The following is a 16851-nucleotide window of genomic DNA, read 5'->3' as shown; positions in this document are numbered from 1 at the left end:
AGGTCATGATCCCAGGGTCCTGGGATTGAGCCCCACATTGGGGGAGCCTGCTTCTCCCCTCTCCCTCTGCCCCTCCCCCTCCTTGTGCTCACTTGCACGCGCTCTCTCTCTCTCTCAAATAAAATCTTTAAATAGTATTTTTTTTTAAAGATTTTATTTATTTGAGAGAGAGAGAGAGAGTGCACACAAGCAGGGGGAGAGGGAAAGGGAGAAGCTCTGAATCCCTGCGGAGTGTAGAGCCTGACACAGGGCTCAATCCTAGGATGCTGAGATCATGACCTGAGCTGAAGTCAGACACTTAACCGACTGAGCCACCCAGGCGTCCCTCAAATTAATAATTCTTAGTTTTGTCTTAGAACTTGAAAAGTTGAGAATGGGGTCAGCAGTCCATATTTTAAACTCACTGGTAGGAAACTATAATATCGTTATGACAAGGCATCATTTTTACTTTTAAGCTGTTGCACTTTTCTCATTCCTTTAAATATCTGGATTTTCCTGCTTCATTTCCAGACTGTCACTCTCTGTTGCCCAAGTGCCTTGGTGTGGAATTATTCCACAAATGACAATAAGAGCGCGAACCCAGGCTCGCCCCTGGATCTGCTGCAGGTGGCCCCCTCCAGCCTCCCCATGCCGGGTGGGAACACGGCTTTCAATCAGCAGGTAGACTTCCTGTTATGGTGGTTTGATGGGTGTGTTCATTCTTGAGAGGCATCACAGCAGAGTGGGCCAAGTGGGTTTCAGCATCTCAGGTGGTTGGGTGCCGTTCCCAGCCCTGCTCCCCATCTCTCTGGGGGACCTGGGGTAGTATTTAGCCTCTCTGAACCACAGAAGTTCATCACGTTGCTCCCTTTCTTCTTGCTGGGCAGTTCTTGCAGAGCGTTCTGCCACCCAGAGGGTAGTTATGGTGGTGGTTCTAATACATGACCACAGCGCTTCTAGTTCGTCGTCTGTGATATTTAGTAACTGTGTTTTTATGAGTTAGTTTTATTAGTGCTGGGGTTTTTTTTGGTTCGGAGACTTAAGAAACTTAAACCACAGGATCGTGACTAATGTTGAGAATAAGATCCCTGTTTTTTTGGCAAGCATTTCTCTTAAATTAATAAAACATGCCACGTTGTTTTCATACATGGAAGAATGGCTCAAAAATGATACTTTAGAGCTTTCACCTTTCCATGTGATACCTAAAAAAAATGCTTGCTTGTAAAGCAAGCATTTTTTTTTTTTTTTGCAAGCATTTGTTATTGAAAACTGGCATTGAACCACCACTTGTAAATTTTAAAGGGCACTTTTGGGCAACAGGCTAAATTTGCTATGATGTAGTCGATGGACTGTAGGACGCTGCTGTGCTCACGTGGGAAACCTGACCTGATTTAGACAGCTACTGTGGCTCTCCAAGCACAAGTTAAGTGGAAGCGCTTATCTTTCAGGTTCGGGCCAGGATTTATGAGGCGGAACAGCAGATCAAACAAAGAGGCCGTGCAGTGGAGGTTCGGTGGTCCTTTGACAAGTGCCAAGAATCAACAGCAGGTACAGAACACGAGAGAAGAAGGGGTGCTTTTGAATGTTGGACTTCATGCCGCATTTCTGATTCTTAACAATTCGTCCACATAGTGAGTAAGGATGCTTTTTGGCGGAGCCACCTTAGGGCATTCTTCATTTTGTGCCCTGTAGCTCCCGGCTGTTGAGAATGTCAACTTTCTTAAAATCCCTTTTGCCCTGCCTAATGATGATTTTGTACTATGCTGTTGTGGCTTTGTTTGACCTCTTGACACTTGCTTAATTTCCTATCCAGGGGTGACCATCAGTCGGGTGTTGCACACGTTGGAAGTGTTGGATCGACATTGTTTTGATCGGACTGACTCCAGCAATTCGATGGAGACGCTTTATCATAAGATTTTCTGGGCAAACCAAAACAAAGATAACCAAGAGGTAGTTCATATTTTTCTTCTTTTCATTTAAATTTTCTCAGCATATTTTTTTTTCTTTCAATAAATTCTGGCAAAGCCTTTTCTGTGAAGTGTAAGAGATTATGAAGATGTCACCCTGAAATGATTTTGTTGTTGGACTAAAATGCCTCCAGATTATTAAAATGAAATGTCCTTTGGGCTGATCAACCTAGGTGTATTTATTGGGAAGATATTTCTTGGACTTTTTATCATCACCCCCCCCATCATTTTAGTTCTAGCAGAATATCCTTCATCTAGTGATTGGACTTTATATAATGGTTTGGCTTTAACTTAGGGGGAGTCTATTTTAATATTAGAGCAGTGAATGAATATTGTGGTCACGGTCTTTGGAAAATCTATATGCAACGTATTAGGATTCTCTAGAGAAACAGAACCAGTATGGGAAAGGGGAAATATATACAAATACTTGTGTGTGTGTGTGTGTGTGTGTGTGTGTATGTAGATAAATGTATACACACACATATATGTAAGTGAGGAAGAAGTATTTATTTTAGGGAATTGGCTCACATGATTATGAGGGCAGGCAAATCTGAAATGTGCAGGGCAGGCCAGCAACCTGCGGGCCCTGGGAACAGTTTATGTCAAAGTCTTGAGTCTGAAGTCCATCTGGAAGCAGAACTCCTTCTTCCTTGGAGACCTCTCTTTTCGCTTAAGGCCTTAAAACAAATTGGGTGAGGCCCACCCACATTATGGAGGATAATCTGCTTTACTCAAAGTTTACTGATTTAAATGTTATCCACATTTAAAAAAATACCTTCACGGCAACATCTAAACTGGAATTTGCCCAAAAATACTGGGTACCATGGCCTAACCAAATTCACACATAAAATTAACCATCACAGACTATTATTGTCTTATACTTTCTTGGATTAGATTGTTTCATTACTGAACTGCCCTATCAACAAAGGTTTTTAAATTTTTTTTTTCTCAACCTTATTTTGGGATAATGAATAAGTTTGTCTTCTTTTTGCAATGGGAAGCACCCATGGTATAGCCAGGTTGTGTTAGGCACTAAGAATGAAAAAGTTATAAGACATGGTACCTGCCTTCAAGGAACACCTTAGTTGACTGATTACTCTTATCTTTGATTTTCGTACTAGCCTTTGGGAGTGCATATGGGGAGAGGAGAGATTAAACAACAGAAACAATAACCCAGAACCTTTCCTTGTCCCACCCTGATGTGAACCTGATGTGACCCTGTTCTAGGTTATTCCTCTCTCTGGAATAATTTGTGTTGTCACCCTGCTTCTCAAAGATAAGGTTGCAGGTTCACTGCTGCCAGGTAGAATGTCAGAATGCTGAGTGAGGTACAGACTGAGCATGTTTTCTCGTTCATTGTGAAGTCTCAGCAATGCTTTGGTACTTCCGTAGAGTACACTGATTATAAGTCTGTACAATTCTTCGCTAACTGACACAAGTTAAGGTGTTACTGTGTTCCTTTATGGTGTCCATTTGTAATAAAGACTTTCTTAGATAAAAGGTTGCAAGACTACTAAGGTTTTTAAGATATTGAAGTGAGATACCTGGAAGGAAAGTTGAGATACCTAAAATTCAAGATGTCCTTTTGGACTCCTAAGCTTCTTGCACCCAGTGTTGAGTAAAGATTGTGTTCTCTTGTGAGCGTTTTAGCAAGTGCACCAAAACCACTTGAGTTTTGTGGTTAGCCTCACTGTAGACCTTTCTAGTGAGTGAACTGCCCAGCTTCACAATTACATGTCCCATTCACCCACAGAGACTTACGTTATTCACTAGCACTCTTAAGAGAAAACGATGAGTGTCGTATCAAGGGCAGAAATTAAGTTTTATATGTATGTATATATAATTACCTAAATTGTATATACATATGTATATTTAAGTAGGCTCCATGCCCAGCATGGAGCCCAACTCAAGGCTTGAACTAACGTCCCTGAAATCAAGACCTGAACTGAGATTGAGTCAGATGCTTAACCAACTGAGCCACCCAGGCGCCCCAAGTTTTGTATTTTTGTATTTTTGTATTTTTTTTTTTTTAAGATTTTATTTATTTGACAGAGACTCAGCGAGAGAGAGAGAATCAGGAAGCCCGATGCGGGGCTCGATCCCAGGACCCTGGGACCATGATCTGAGCCGAAGGCAGACGCTTAATCACTGAGCCACCCAGGGGCCCCCCAAGTTTTGTATTTGTGAATAAAATCACACTCTAAGCTCTCTAAAGCACACTTGTCTCCAATGAGGGACTTCACCCAGGACATGGGGAGGTGGATGCCACTAGAGGGCGACCTGTGCTCAGGACCTAGAGTCCCGGATGTTCTCATAGCATACTTCATTGGAAGGAGCGTCAGTGTTGCCCGTTTAGGAGTAATTAATTATGTTGAATGTTGACTATGGAAGGAGTAGATGTGAGTGGTTGATTTGTGGTTACAGTGCTCTTTTATGAGTAAGACAAAAATTATATTTTAAACCTGTAATTCAGACGGGTCACCTTTTCTTAATAATCTGTCAGAAAGAATAACTAGGCAGATCCAGTTAATTTAACATTAGGATAATTTTTAAACATTAAAATATTTAACATTAAATTTTTATTGAACATTATATTTTAAGTTTTACAATATGGCTTTGACGTGTGTGTGTGTGTGTGTATGTATAAGCAGGCAAATGACAGCGTTTCATCTTTGTGTTTATTCTTCATCAGGGTCTACTATTTTCTTAACTACCAAGTGACTTTATATCTATCTATCTATCTGTCTATCTGGAATTCATGGATGAGCTGTGGAGTTGTATAAACTATGATCAGCTGTGTGACCTTGAACAACTTACTTGCAGGCTCTGTGCCTTAATGCCTTCATTTGTTAGGGCAAATGCTCTATGCCAACTTACGCATCCCTAAGGGACAGGAGGACTTTGAGAATTATAAAGCACTCTATAAATATATTTAAAAATGTGAATGATAAATACCAATAATTATTAGTAGTGTTATGTTGGAAGAACCAATATGATGTAACTATAATTTTCTGATTAGGAGTTGTATAAAGTGGTATGATTTGGATTCAGATACAGGTCTCACTTCTTTAAAATGTGCTTCCTCTTTTTTGGTTTCATAATTTGTGTTAGGACTTAGACAACATGAAAGATAATAGAACAAGTGACCAGCCTCTGCAACTGCAGTGAGCTTGAGGTTTGCTTTTGTTGAAGTTGTGTTTAGGTAGGCCTGGGCACTGGATTGCTCAGCCTGCTTCCTCACATCTATTTGGGCAAGTTGAACTTCACCCTTCTTGATTCCTTTTTCTCTGGAACTGCTGAAAGGAAGTTGAGTTCTTTTCACTTTCTTGTAGGGAGGTGGGAGAGCAGCCCTACAGATGGGACTCGGCAGGTTTGGGTGTGTCATTAAGTCTCCATGTTTGGTCAAAGCCATCATGCATGGGATGAAGGCGTTTGAGGCCTTTGTCCTGCCCTGTGGTTGGACTGCGGTCATGAGAGTGAGCGTGGGCCCCACGATGGGGTGTGTCAGGCCTGTGGCGTGCTTCTGCTCATTCTCCGTGGACTGCATTATTCCTTTGCCCTCTCCTTCCCTGCTGCCCCCCATATCCTCAGCAGGTGCTTCTGTGTTAGGGTTTGGGTACTGTTGTAAGAGAGGTGAAAATATAAATCTTAAAACCCTTAATGTTTACTTTAGATTTGTGCTGCTTGATTTTCCATTCAGTATATTGGGAGATAAAAAACTTGTAACGCTTAGGACAGGGCTCGGAGACTTGTGTTGTATTGCGGTCAGACAAGTGGTGCAAGTTAACGGTAGCTGGTGGGTCCAGGGCCCCTGAGAGGCAACCCAGGAGAGGGCTTGCCCTTTCTGAGTAGAGTGGCCTGTCTCAGATTCTACTTGGGAAGGCAAACCCACTGTTGTCTGATCATTCGACATTTCAAGAGAACTTGGATTTCAAGATTTACATGTGAACTTTTCCAGTCTTAAAACACTGCAAGCCAGGCAGTGTCTGTTGGCCATGTTTGCCCAGATGCCTGTCACTTTGCCACTCATGGTGCCTGTTTTATACGCTGGCTTACCGATTTGCCTGTTCAGTGTTTCAGAACCATTTCTGCTCTGGGTGATGGGAGGCAGAGAAGCCTGATGTCCACACAAGGGACTGTTGTTGGGATTGGAGGGCACCTTTTGATTCCAAGTCCTGACTGAGTCTGTCACTTGGGACCTACAGGCGGGGGCCACATTGCTGACCTCAGATCTGGTGGGGGAGGTGCCCCTCAGCCTTACAGAGCAGCCAGACCGCTTCCTTCCTCTTGGCTTCTTTCCTTGTTTGTGTTGGTTGGGTGTGAAGGGAGAAGTAGCTGCCTCTCTGGGTCCCCCAGGGGCATGGCTAGAAGGGAGAGTCTAAAGATGTCAGGAAGAGCCGCCTTTTCGCTTCTCTCTCTGGTGCCTGAGGAAGCTGACTTTGTCCTGAGTAATGAAAAGGCCAGAACAGCTGCAGCGGCACATGCGTTTCCTCTTTCCCTGCTGCTAAACAAACCTGAAAATCTATATATTTATTGTTGCTTTCCTGATTATTCATGAAGCATTCTCTGAATAGGTGTGATGAGTTCATACTGATTTTTTTGAATGGCATAGGGCCAGAGTCCAGACAAGCCCTCTGACTCCCCTCTGGCCCAGGCCTCCAGGGCCAGACCAGGTCGGCAGCCATGTGGTTGAGGAACTCTCAGCACCATGCAAAGGAAAATCTCCGTTTCTGTCATTGCTGGTCATTGCTGGGCTTTGTTGCGTGTTTTCCTCCCTGCCAACCTAAAGCCCCGCAGGTCGGGGTCTGTGTTCCTTTGGCTCACCAGCGTATCACCAGTCTCTAACACCATGCCTGGTGCCCCACATGTCCTCAGGAAATACTTACTGTATTGGTTTTTGGGGGGCTTACAGAAAAGCTGCTGGGACAGTGAACTGGAAAGGAAAGCCCTCTATGGGATTGGGTTTGGAAGCGTAGGGGGAATGCAGAAAGAAAATCTATAGAATATGTTGGCTTTAACAACGGTACAAGGGAGCATGCACAGGTGGGGGTAGGAGGGCGGCTGACAGAGTTCTCAGCTGTAAAATCAGCAGGTTAGTAACGCATCTCTTGGGCAGTATTATGTACGATTCACTTACTCTTCATGAGTCTCAATTTCCCCACTTGTAAAACGGGATTTCTACCTCCTGATGATGGGAAAATGACCTGAAACAATATCGAGAAAACATTCAAATATTTATAGTGCCTAGCGTGTAAAGGGGTAAAGGGGTACTCTGTAAACACTACCTACTATTATAACTGATGTATTTAGGGAGGCAGTTAAACTCTGGAGACATGGAAGGAATATGGTCCTGCGGTCCCTTGGGACTACTGTGGGGACACACACACACACACACACACATACACAACTAGCCATCACACAATCCATTAATCCAAAACGCACAGCCAAGATCTGTCAGGCTGTTTGCATTCTTCGATTTTCACAAAGACTTTACCCTCAGCAGGAAAGCAGTTGGACGGGACTGGCCCACCCCCAGTGAGGTGGTTGCCGTACTACCGTGCGGTGAAGGAGATCGGCTCGTTTCAGTGCTTGGGGGTATTTATGGGGGGTGGTGGTGGTGGTGGTTTTCAATGTTTAAGAAAGAGTCCTTTTAAAAATTAAGCATCAAGATAACAAAGTCAAATGAGGCAGGAGTCAAGCAAACAAGGAAAACACACCTGGATGGCTTCCCGGTAAGATGCACGTGCTGAATTTTAGAATTGTTGATGCTGATCACAGCCCTGCCTGAGTACGCTGTGCTGGAGAAGTCACATGGTTTCCTACTGGACGCCCAAAGGGGGAGGTGCTAGTCCCTTAGAGCTACCATTTTCTTCTTTCTTCAAGTAAACTTACTGTGAAAGGGTGATTATATTAACATGGTTGGGGGTGGGGAGGGGATGGCATGTCCAGACGTTTAGACATTACTGTAATGATAAGGGTCAGTCATGAATCCACTTAGATTGTGGTGGGCCTCTTAGATTGTTTTTGAACATGTGATACAAGTCTTTTTTCTTCAGCCTTTCTGTGAGCACATCTGAAGCACTGGGCCCTGTTATGTGTTATGTCATCTCATTTAAATTTTCCCTGGCCAGTGAGAAACATGTTTAAATTTTTTTTTTTTTCTTTATCTCCTTTGCAGCTGAAACCAAGGCGTAGAGCAGATGAGTAAATGGTCCAAGCTTATATCCAACTCACTGGTGGGAAAATGGGGATTGGAGTCCTAAATGGTTCTAGAACCCAACTCTTTTTTAAAAAAATTAAAAAGATTTTTTTTTTTTTGAATTTTTAAGTAGGCTCCACTGGGTGTGGAGGCCAGTGTGGGGCCTTGAACTCATAACCCTGAGATCAAGACTTGAGCTGAGATCAAGAGCTGGATGCTCAACTGACTGAGCCACCCAGGCGCCCCTAGGACCCAGTTCTTGACTAGTACATTCTATTCCTTGTCCTATTTCTTTAATAAATCAGGTAACTGATTTATTATTTATTTTTTAATTTTTTTTATTTTAGGTAACTGTAGTGGAACAAACAAGTGTCAGATGTAATTTTGGAAAAAGGAGGGAAAAACCTTTATAGTTGCCACAGTTTCCATATTAATATTGGCATATTTATTTGCAGGAATAATCCCTGATTTTTAAAGGTGTCACAATTTCAGCATAGTAAACAATATTTAAGTTAGAAAATCCAAATCTTCAAGTTGGGCAAGCTGACCCTCGTAGAGTACCACACAAATGAGGCCGGTTCAGACCTGGATTTGAGTCCTGGCTTTGCTGTCAAGTAGCAGGTTGGATTCCAGCTAGTTACTTGTTCCCTCAGTGTCATTGTCACTGGACAGTGTCTCACTACTAGAATCCACTTCATTTGTGTTATGTTCATGGTTGGATAACATTGTCAACCTAGTACCATGTTTTAGAAATTTAGGTTTCCCTCTTCTCATCTGTATGTTCCCTTCATTTTTCCTAAAAGACAAGTAAGTAAAGCTTACTGTACCATATACAGTGATGACTCTTGGATATTAAGTTGGGTGTTTTCCTTATTTTCAGTAGGAGAGACCTGACACTTTTCAAGGACTTTTGGAGGGAGTTTCTTTACAATTTATCTTATGTAGGACTTCTTTTTATTTTGAGAGAGAGATGGAGCGCGCATGTGCAACCCTGGAGGTGGAGACAGGCAGAGGGAGAGGGAGAGGGAGAGAGAGAATCTTAAGCCGGCTCCACGCCCAGCATGGTGCCGGACTCTAGGCTCGATCTCATGACCCTGAGATGATGACCTGAGCTGAAATCAAGAGTCAAACACTTAACCAACTAAGGCACCCAGGCACCTCCTCATGTATGATTTCTGTTATCATGCAATTATATTGTTCTCAAAACTACTTTTTGCATTTGTATTATTATTTAAATGTTGATGATTTAACTGGAGAATGGCAAATTCATCTTTTGGCATAGTGCAAATTAATGAAAATAAGTTGATTTATATACTCAGAGGAATTGTTTTAATTTTGTTTTCTTATTTGTCACCTTCTCAGAACCCAGAGTTGTGCTATTTTTAACTGCTGCTTAAAAAAAGAAAAAAAGTCCTTTTTGCTTTCATGGTATTTGTTTTGTTTCTTAGATGTCCTAAGACCTAAAGGCTCATTGATTCTAAGGATGTGAGACTAGGAAAACCTGCCCGTTTTCCATAAAAAAATCAGCCATCTTAAATATCTTTTGGAAATGTACATAGGGAATCAATCATTCATATTTAGAAAGATTTTTCACAAGTGAATACTATTTATATGTAAATATCCTGTCTTCTGGGTTTGTGGTTAACAACCTTAGTCTTACTTCATGGCGATTCTGCATGTTAAGTGCTATTTGTGATCATGTACAACAGAGTTCTGTTCTATTAGAATTTTAGACCACGTTTTAACTTAATGCAACTCTTGAAATTCATCCACATCTCCATAATGTGCCTCAGGTTGCAAGCCATATAACTTGCTAATAACACTGCTCTCTATATTATCCCTTGTCATTTATTGGCGCTGTAATATGACCATTTTGTTTAATGTTGACTAAGAGTGATTAATTACATTTATAAACTTGTCCTGTCAATCTCAGATTCTAAAGCTGTTGAAGAGCCTTATTCAGTATCTGATCTCAAGTTCTTTTAGTTTGCTGTTGCTTACAGTAATGAGTCATTGGTTTTTCCCCATTCTCTTTTATGGTATCGTTTTATAATATAGGTAGCATATTAACAAATTTCTTAAAATAGCAAACAATCTCATCAAGTACCTTCTAATTTCTAGAGGAAGCTTGACTCTCAGATGTACTTGTCAATTATTTTCCCTTCTTTGTTTGTTATAGAAGACATGTGGTTAGTTTTTATAGACCATTAGGTTATTGAGTAATTGAATAAAAACTAAATTAGGCTTAATCTATCAAGTTTAAGTTCACCCTTCCCGGGAAAGAAAAATGTGACCGATCTCCCTGATGATGAAGGACCTTCTTCACATTTGGGGTGTCTTTATTATAGATGTAGATGGCACCATTAATGATGATTATTTGCAACAGAGTTAACAATGATTTCAGTGTTTTACCACTGTGGATGTGTCCAAAGTACATGAGGCCAAATGAACAATGCTGTTATTTGAAGGACCTTGCTGATTTTTGAATTTTGTGTCCATTCATTGTCTTACTTGTTCTCATTATAGCAATTATTTCTTCTTGTGATTTTTTTTGTTTTTAATATTTGTTGAAGTATGAGTTATTACAATACAGTGCAGTATGATACAATGTTATTAGTTTCAGGTGTCTTGTGATTTTTATGTGCATAGGATGGAATACATTTTTGACATTATGAAGTGCTCTTTAGCCCACAACTTGGACCCTTCTCCCACTCTTCCGCCCAGAAGGTGGGGGGTATGTTGGCATACGAGCTCCTCCTGTGGAGCACATAGGATGGATTTGACTCTTAGGTCAGTGACTTAGTAGCTTTGAGCCATTTAATGAGTTATTTAACCTTTAGGCCTCAGTTTGCTCAACAGTCATAGCATTATAGTGAAAGCATCAGAACGGGGCATACTGTATAGCAAACACTCATTATATACATGAGCAGTAACCACTGTTCATTTTGGAACATATCCTTTCGATATTTTCCTGGGCATTTATGTACATATATATGAACACTTAACAGGTCGGAGGACATAAATGGATTACATTCTACAAAATACTCTGCTGGATTTTCTTTTTCTCTCTGCTTACTCTTGTCCATCACTTGCTTATTTCTTTTTTTTAAAGATTTTATTTATTTATTTGACAGAGAGAGACACAGTGAGAGAGGAAACACAAGCAGAGGGAGTGGGAGAGGGAGAAGCAGGCTTCCTGCTGAGCAGGGAGCCCGATGCGGGGCTCAATCCCAGGACTCTGGGATCATGACCTGAGCCGAAGGCAGACGCTTAACGACTGAGCCACCCACGCACCCCCATCACTTGCTTATTTTTGTTTTACTCATGATGTTCAGCTCTTTTATTCTAATAAAGCCTTCTAGTTCTCTGGGTTGGTGGAGGAAAATAATCATTTTATGTAAACTCTAGTGATGTTGCCATATCCTTTCAAGTATTTATTCCTTCTTCCCATTGGCTAAATCCTTCAGAATGATTCTAAGTAATAGTGTTGGGACCAGCATGCTTGACTCATTAAATTAGGAATGAGAATACATCTAGTACTTAACACTTAATTAGCTGTTAGGTTGTCAGATACTTTTCTATATTAAATAAGTGCATGTGTGTTTTGCGGGAGGGGAATAAAATGTAAACTCCTCCCACCATTGTCTGCCCCCCATCTTACCTTGTTTTTGCTTTTGGTTTCATGTAATACAGTGTTGCTTTTACTCCATGATGAAAAATATCTGTTGACTCTACTATTTGCCAAACACTGAAAATAAATGCTGAAAATAAAACCATGAAAAAGACAAATCCTTGACTTATATGAGTATCTGGTCTAGCAAGTATTAGAGGAGGAACGAAGTCTTTGGTAATTCATTTTCTGCATGTCCATTTGATTATAAGTTTGGCACGTTCCTAAAGAGAGAGAGAGAGAGAGAGAGTGTGTGTGTGTGTGTGTGCACACGCACGTGCCCCCTACTTGAGATATTTCCATGTAACAGTGATGCTCCTTGTGATTCCAGGGATCTTGATTCAGTGATGATGGGAACAACAGAAAGAATGGGCTTTGGAATTAGGTCTCCTAGTTCTGCCACTTTAGATCTCTGTGCCCTTGACCATCTTAACCTCTGAACCTCAGTTTTCTTATCTGTCAAATGGGAATAGCAAGACCTACTTCAGAGTTTGTTGTGGAGATTAGAGGTGATGTGTGTGAAACACTCAGTGTCTGCTCGATAAATATTTTCAACTATTACTTCTACCTGTGGCTGGAAATTTACAAGTGTTAATATTGTTATTGCCATGATTACATGTTTTAACTTATGCCGTGGCTAGAATTCAGTTTCTTGACCCCCTGGTTCGGTGCTTTTTCTCCGGCCTTAATTTTATGTGCCATGGCTCAATTTCCCTCTTTCTTTCCGTCTCTTTCATTCTTCTGTATCCTAGTTGCTTCTATGTAGTTGCAGCCTCGGGGTGCATGCTGTGGACTATTAAAGTCTTACTATCTATTATGAAGTACCAATATGAAAAGCTGCCTGTTACTGCTCCTGAAGACTCCAGCTCCCCTTTACAGTATTTGAGATGATAAAGGAATTTCCTTTAGTAGCTCTCAGAGGTGTGTCTCCATTTCCTAATGGATTATTTGAAACCAATAGCTGGAGATCTAATATCCATGAAGCCATGTTGTGAAAGATGCATATTGCATGGAAGTAATATTCTGCACAAGAGAGCAGAATACTTCGATGTTGTAAGCATCAAGAGTGGAGGTGGAAGAGCCCAGAGAGAAGCTTGGAGCTCACACAAAGGCCATTGTGTTCTCTAGGATGAGGGTCAAGATTACCTTCCTGGGTTCTTTTGAACACAGTGTTGCTGTACTTACTTAGTTCGTTTCCCAAGATTTATGTTGTGGCAAGAGTTTTATTAATTAGCTGAGTGATCTTGGACAAGCTATTTGACATCTCTCTGCCTTGGGTTCCTTAACTGTAAAATGGCAGTGATAACTAGCTCATAGGTAGTAAAGATTAGAAGAAATAATTCCTGAAACACATACTGCAATGTCGGACTGTAAATTGAGTAAGCACTCAATAAATGTTAATTATCTTTATTACCACCTGTAAATTTTCCAAGATGTCTTTATTACTGATTTTGAGGGTGATTATATGTCCGTACTAAGTTATTTTATGTTTTAAATTTTCATTAAAAATGACTGAAAAGAGGGTCACCTGGGTGGGTCAGTCGGTTAAACGTCTGACTCTTAATTTCAGCTCACGTCATCATCTCAGGGTCGTGAGATCAAGTCCCATGTGGGGCTCTGCACTCAGAGCAGAGTCCGCTTGGGATTCTCTCTCTCCCTCTGCCCCTCCCCCCGCTTACACACGTACATTCTTGCCTGCGCTCTCAAATAAATCTTAAAAAAATGACTGAAAAGCTTTACATTTAAGGTCAGGAACTTTCAGCTTTTCATTTTTGTTGTGTCTGCTTTTGTCAGTTAATAAATGCTAAGATTTTAGTAATGACTAGAATAAGCAATTGCAGAAAACCTATTCTGAAGAATATTTTTGATCGGAATAGAGGCATTTTCATCTGGTCAGGACTAGTCTCTTAGTAGCCCAAATATTTTATAAGATTGAGCACAGAGCAGCATGCCTGATGGGTACCTGATAGATTTTTTTTTCTTGTGACCAAAGAATTGTCCAAAGTCTTCACTGCCTATCGAAGACCCCAATCCAGAATGCAGCACTAAATCTGAGAGGAATGGGGGTACCCCTCTGTGAATCCTCTGGAGCAGGAGGAGGAGCAGTATCCCTAGAAGAAGTAGGAGTGCTGCTTCTGGAAGAAGGGAGGAACGGTGGGCCGGCGGGGAGCTGCCCTTGTCTGAGAGGGGAGAATGCTGTCGGAGGGCATTTGAGCCTTACTGGTTATCACGTGTCTTGGACTTCCCCTTTCCTTTGTTCAGTGGCAGGCCTCTCCAGTCTGCCTCCCTTGTTTATACATCTTTAATTAGATACTGAAATATCACCATTTGTCTGCAGAAAAATAGAAATAAAAATAAAACACCACACAAATGTCCATAGTTCATTGCTGAAGACAAGTGCTCTTGCCTGTGAACCATCCATAAGGACTTTCTCTCCGTGTGAGTTCACCCTGTTTTCTCTGATTTGATCCCTTATGAGCCTCCTTCAAATTTCAGAGGAAATCTGTCAGTTCCTGGGGCTAGAAAGGGGGGGAGCGTTTTAGTATCATGCTTCACTGATGACTCAGGCACTCCTGTCTTCTTACTTTAAGATAATTTCCTTGGGTTATATTTTCAGAGATTGAATTATTGGAACAAATGATATTTTAAAGATTTTATTTCTTTGAGAGAGACAGAACATGAGCAAGGAGGGAGGAGACAGAGGGAAAGGGAGACAGACTCCCCGCCGAGTGGGGAGCCTGACACAGGACTCAATCCCAGGACCCCGGGGTCACGACCAGAGCTGAAGGCAGACGCTTAACTGACTGAGCCACCCAGGTGCCCCTCTTTGCCACTTTTTATTTGCTTGTTTAGAACTGCTTTGAAGTAATTTCCTATTGCTGCCATAGCAAGTTATCAGAAATTTAGTGGCTTAAAGCAGCACAAATTTTTTCTCTTGCAGTTTTGGAGGTTATGATCTTACTGGGCTCTAATCAAGGTATCATTTGGGCTGCATTCTTAGGGGGGCCTCTAGGGGAGACCGTTTCCTTGTATTTCCCAGCTTCTAGAAGCCCCCTGCACTCCTTAGCTTGTGTTCCCTTGCTCCATCTCCACAGTCCCCAGCACATCATCTTCCAGTCTCTCTCTCTCACCGGCTCCTGCTTCCCCTGTCACATCTCTGCCTCACAACCACCCCTGTGATTACACTGGTTCCACCCAGTAATCCGGGATAATTCCCCCCTCGACATCCTGAACTTAATCACAGCCACAACGTCCCTTTTGTCCTCTAAGGTAATGTCTTCACATGTCCTGGCTTTAGTGTGTGGACATCTTTGGGGTTGGGGGGTGTTACTGTCTCCCACCACGTACTCTTTCTTCTCTTGTTCATCTCTCTCGAAATTTAACTCATTCTTCAGGATTTTTCCCAAAAGCCACTTTCTAAAAGGAAGCATGTGGTAGTTTCCTTCAGTTTTCTCTTTCGACTCCTGTTAAATGTTGACTTTCTGAGATAATTTTCATTTCCCGTTTTCCTTTTCATTTCCATTTCCAAATTATTTGTACACATGTATGTCTCTCCCACTTAATTGCCATCTTGCTGAAGGACAGAGACTGTAGTTTATATTTTGAACTCCTAAATTTCCTCGAAGTTATGTAGTGGGGGAGGGGTGTAAGGATCTGCCTATGGGGAGTGTGAGCCATGGGTGTCTCTTTGTATGCACATTGAACATGTCTAATTGGATATACCCTGGAACTGGTGCTTAGAGTGAAAAAAGCAGGATATCCTCGTTTTTGGTAGTGGAAGCTAGAAGAGGCCTCTTGGTAAAAATAGCTTAAAATGTGAATCAAAACTTTGTAGTAATTAGTAGGAGTTGGAGGGGGAGTTTTCATTGAAAAACTATCTTGAAAAATATGCTGAAATTATAAAGGTATTTTATAACTAATAGATAATTTTTCAGTAATAAAGAACTAATGAAGTACATTTTGACCCAAATACATAAATGTAATTATTCATATTTCAGGGATAGTTTGCTTTCAAGTTGGTATCATGTGCCCTGATTTTCCAACATGATTTTCTAAGTAATAAAACATCTTTTGCAGTATCTTACTGTTTCTTTTAAAATAGGCACAGAACCTATGTATTCCTCCACCCCCACCACTCCAATATCCTAAGGAAGGACTGGCGTTATTTGGCAGTCCATCTGATATTCCAAAAGGAGTGGACTTTGCACTGTTTGAATCTGGCCAGTATTGGAAAATATTGGTTGAAAATAGATTATGGGCATATAACTGATATGAATATAAGAAAATTTCTGTAATAAATTTTATATTTTAAAAACATAATTTTCAGCATTTTCCTTGGATTTTCGTAATTCACTTATTTCCTAATAATTACAAATTGAGACCACAGCTGTAGCAGGCCGACTGCAGGCCCTCCTGTCTTCAAGTTAAGATCTCAGATGTTTGTAAGCTGGGAGGTGCAGATAGCCGGACTTAATTACTTCCTCTTCGATGTTGTCAAAACGTCTTGTAGCTTTTTTTTTTTTAAGTTTGTTTATTTATTTATTTATTTATTTATTTATTTATTTATTTAAGTAATCTCTACACCCAACATGGGGCTTGAACTTTAGGACCCCAGGATCAAGAGTTGCATGCTCCTCCAACTGAGCCAGCCAGGCACCCCACGTTTTGTAACTTTATGATTAGTTGTCTTTTCTGCTTTTCTCTTCTAGAAGGTGAACTTTTGGAGCACAGGGGCCAGGTCTTTTAAATTTTTGTTTCCTCAGTGCCTAACATGGGTACTTAATAAGTGCTTTTGGAAGTGAATTGACTCCTTCCTAGGAAGGGCTTATTTTCTAGTACATTACCCCAAACTCGTGGTCTTATCTGGATGTGTTAAGAAGAAGTGTTTTCCCTTTTATGTGCTATTCTATGCATCCTTAAGTCAGGCAGAACCTATTACTTAAGTTGAGTGAGTGAGTCATTTATTCATTTGTAGCCTATTTTCATCTTATTTTAATGATGCCGAAGAAAATAAAAACAAACTTTATAAATGTGGA

At 41.1% G+C, this 16851-nt stretch overlaps 1 protein-coding gene across 1 annotated transcript in view; it reads left to right on the top strand.

Moving 5' to 3' along the window:
- MED12L (mediator complex subunit 12L) overlaps positions 1–16851 on the top strand; it is a 312204-nt gene that overhangs the window by 70454 nt on the left and 224899 nt on the right. The window contains exons 8-10 of the mRNA XM_088025763.1: positions 511–660; positions 1428–1527; positions 1793–1929. Of these exons, the coding sequence (XP_087881889.1) occupies positions 511–660; positions 1428–1527; positions 1793–1929 (387 nt within the window). The remainder of the gene's footprint in view (positions 1–510; positions 661–1427; positions 1528–1792; positions 1930–16851) is intronic.

Source organism: Eumetopias jubatus, unplaced genomic scaffold (genome assembly GCF_037043125.1).
Source record: "Eumetopias jubatus isolate StellerSeaLion01/CBP00866 unplaced genomic scaffold, mEumJub1_p1.0 scaffold_1, whole genome shotgun sequence".
Taxonomy (NCBI): domain Eukaryota; kingdom Metazoa; phylum Chordata; class Mammalia; order Carnivora; family Otariidae; genus Eumetopias; species Eumetopias jubatus.
The sequence above is the reverse complement of the archived record's forward strand: the minus strand, read 5'-3'. Positions and strand labels throughout refer to the sequence as shown.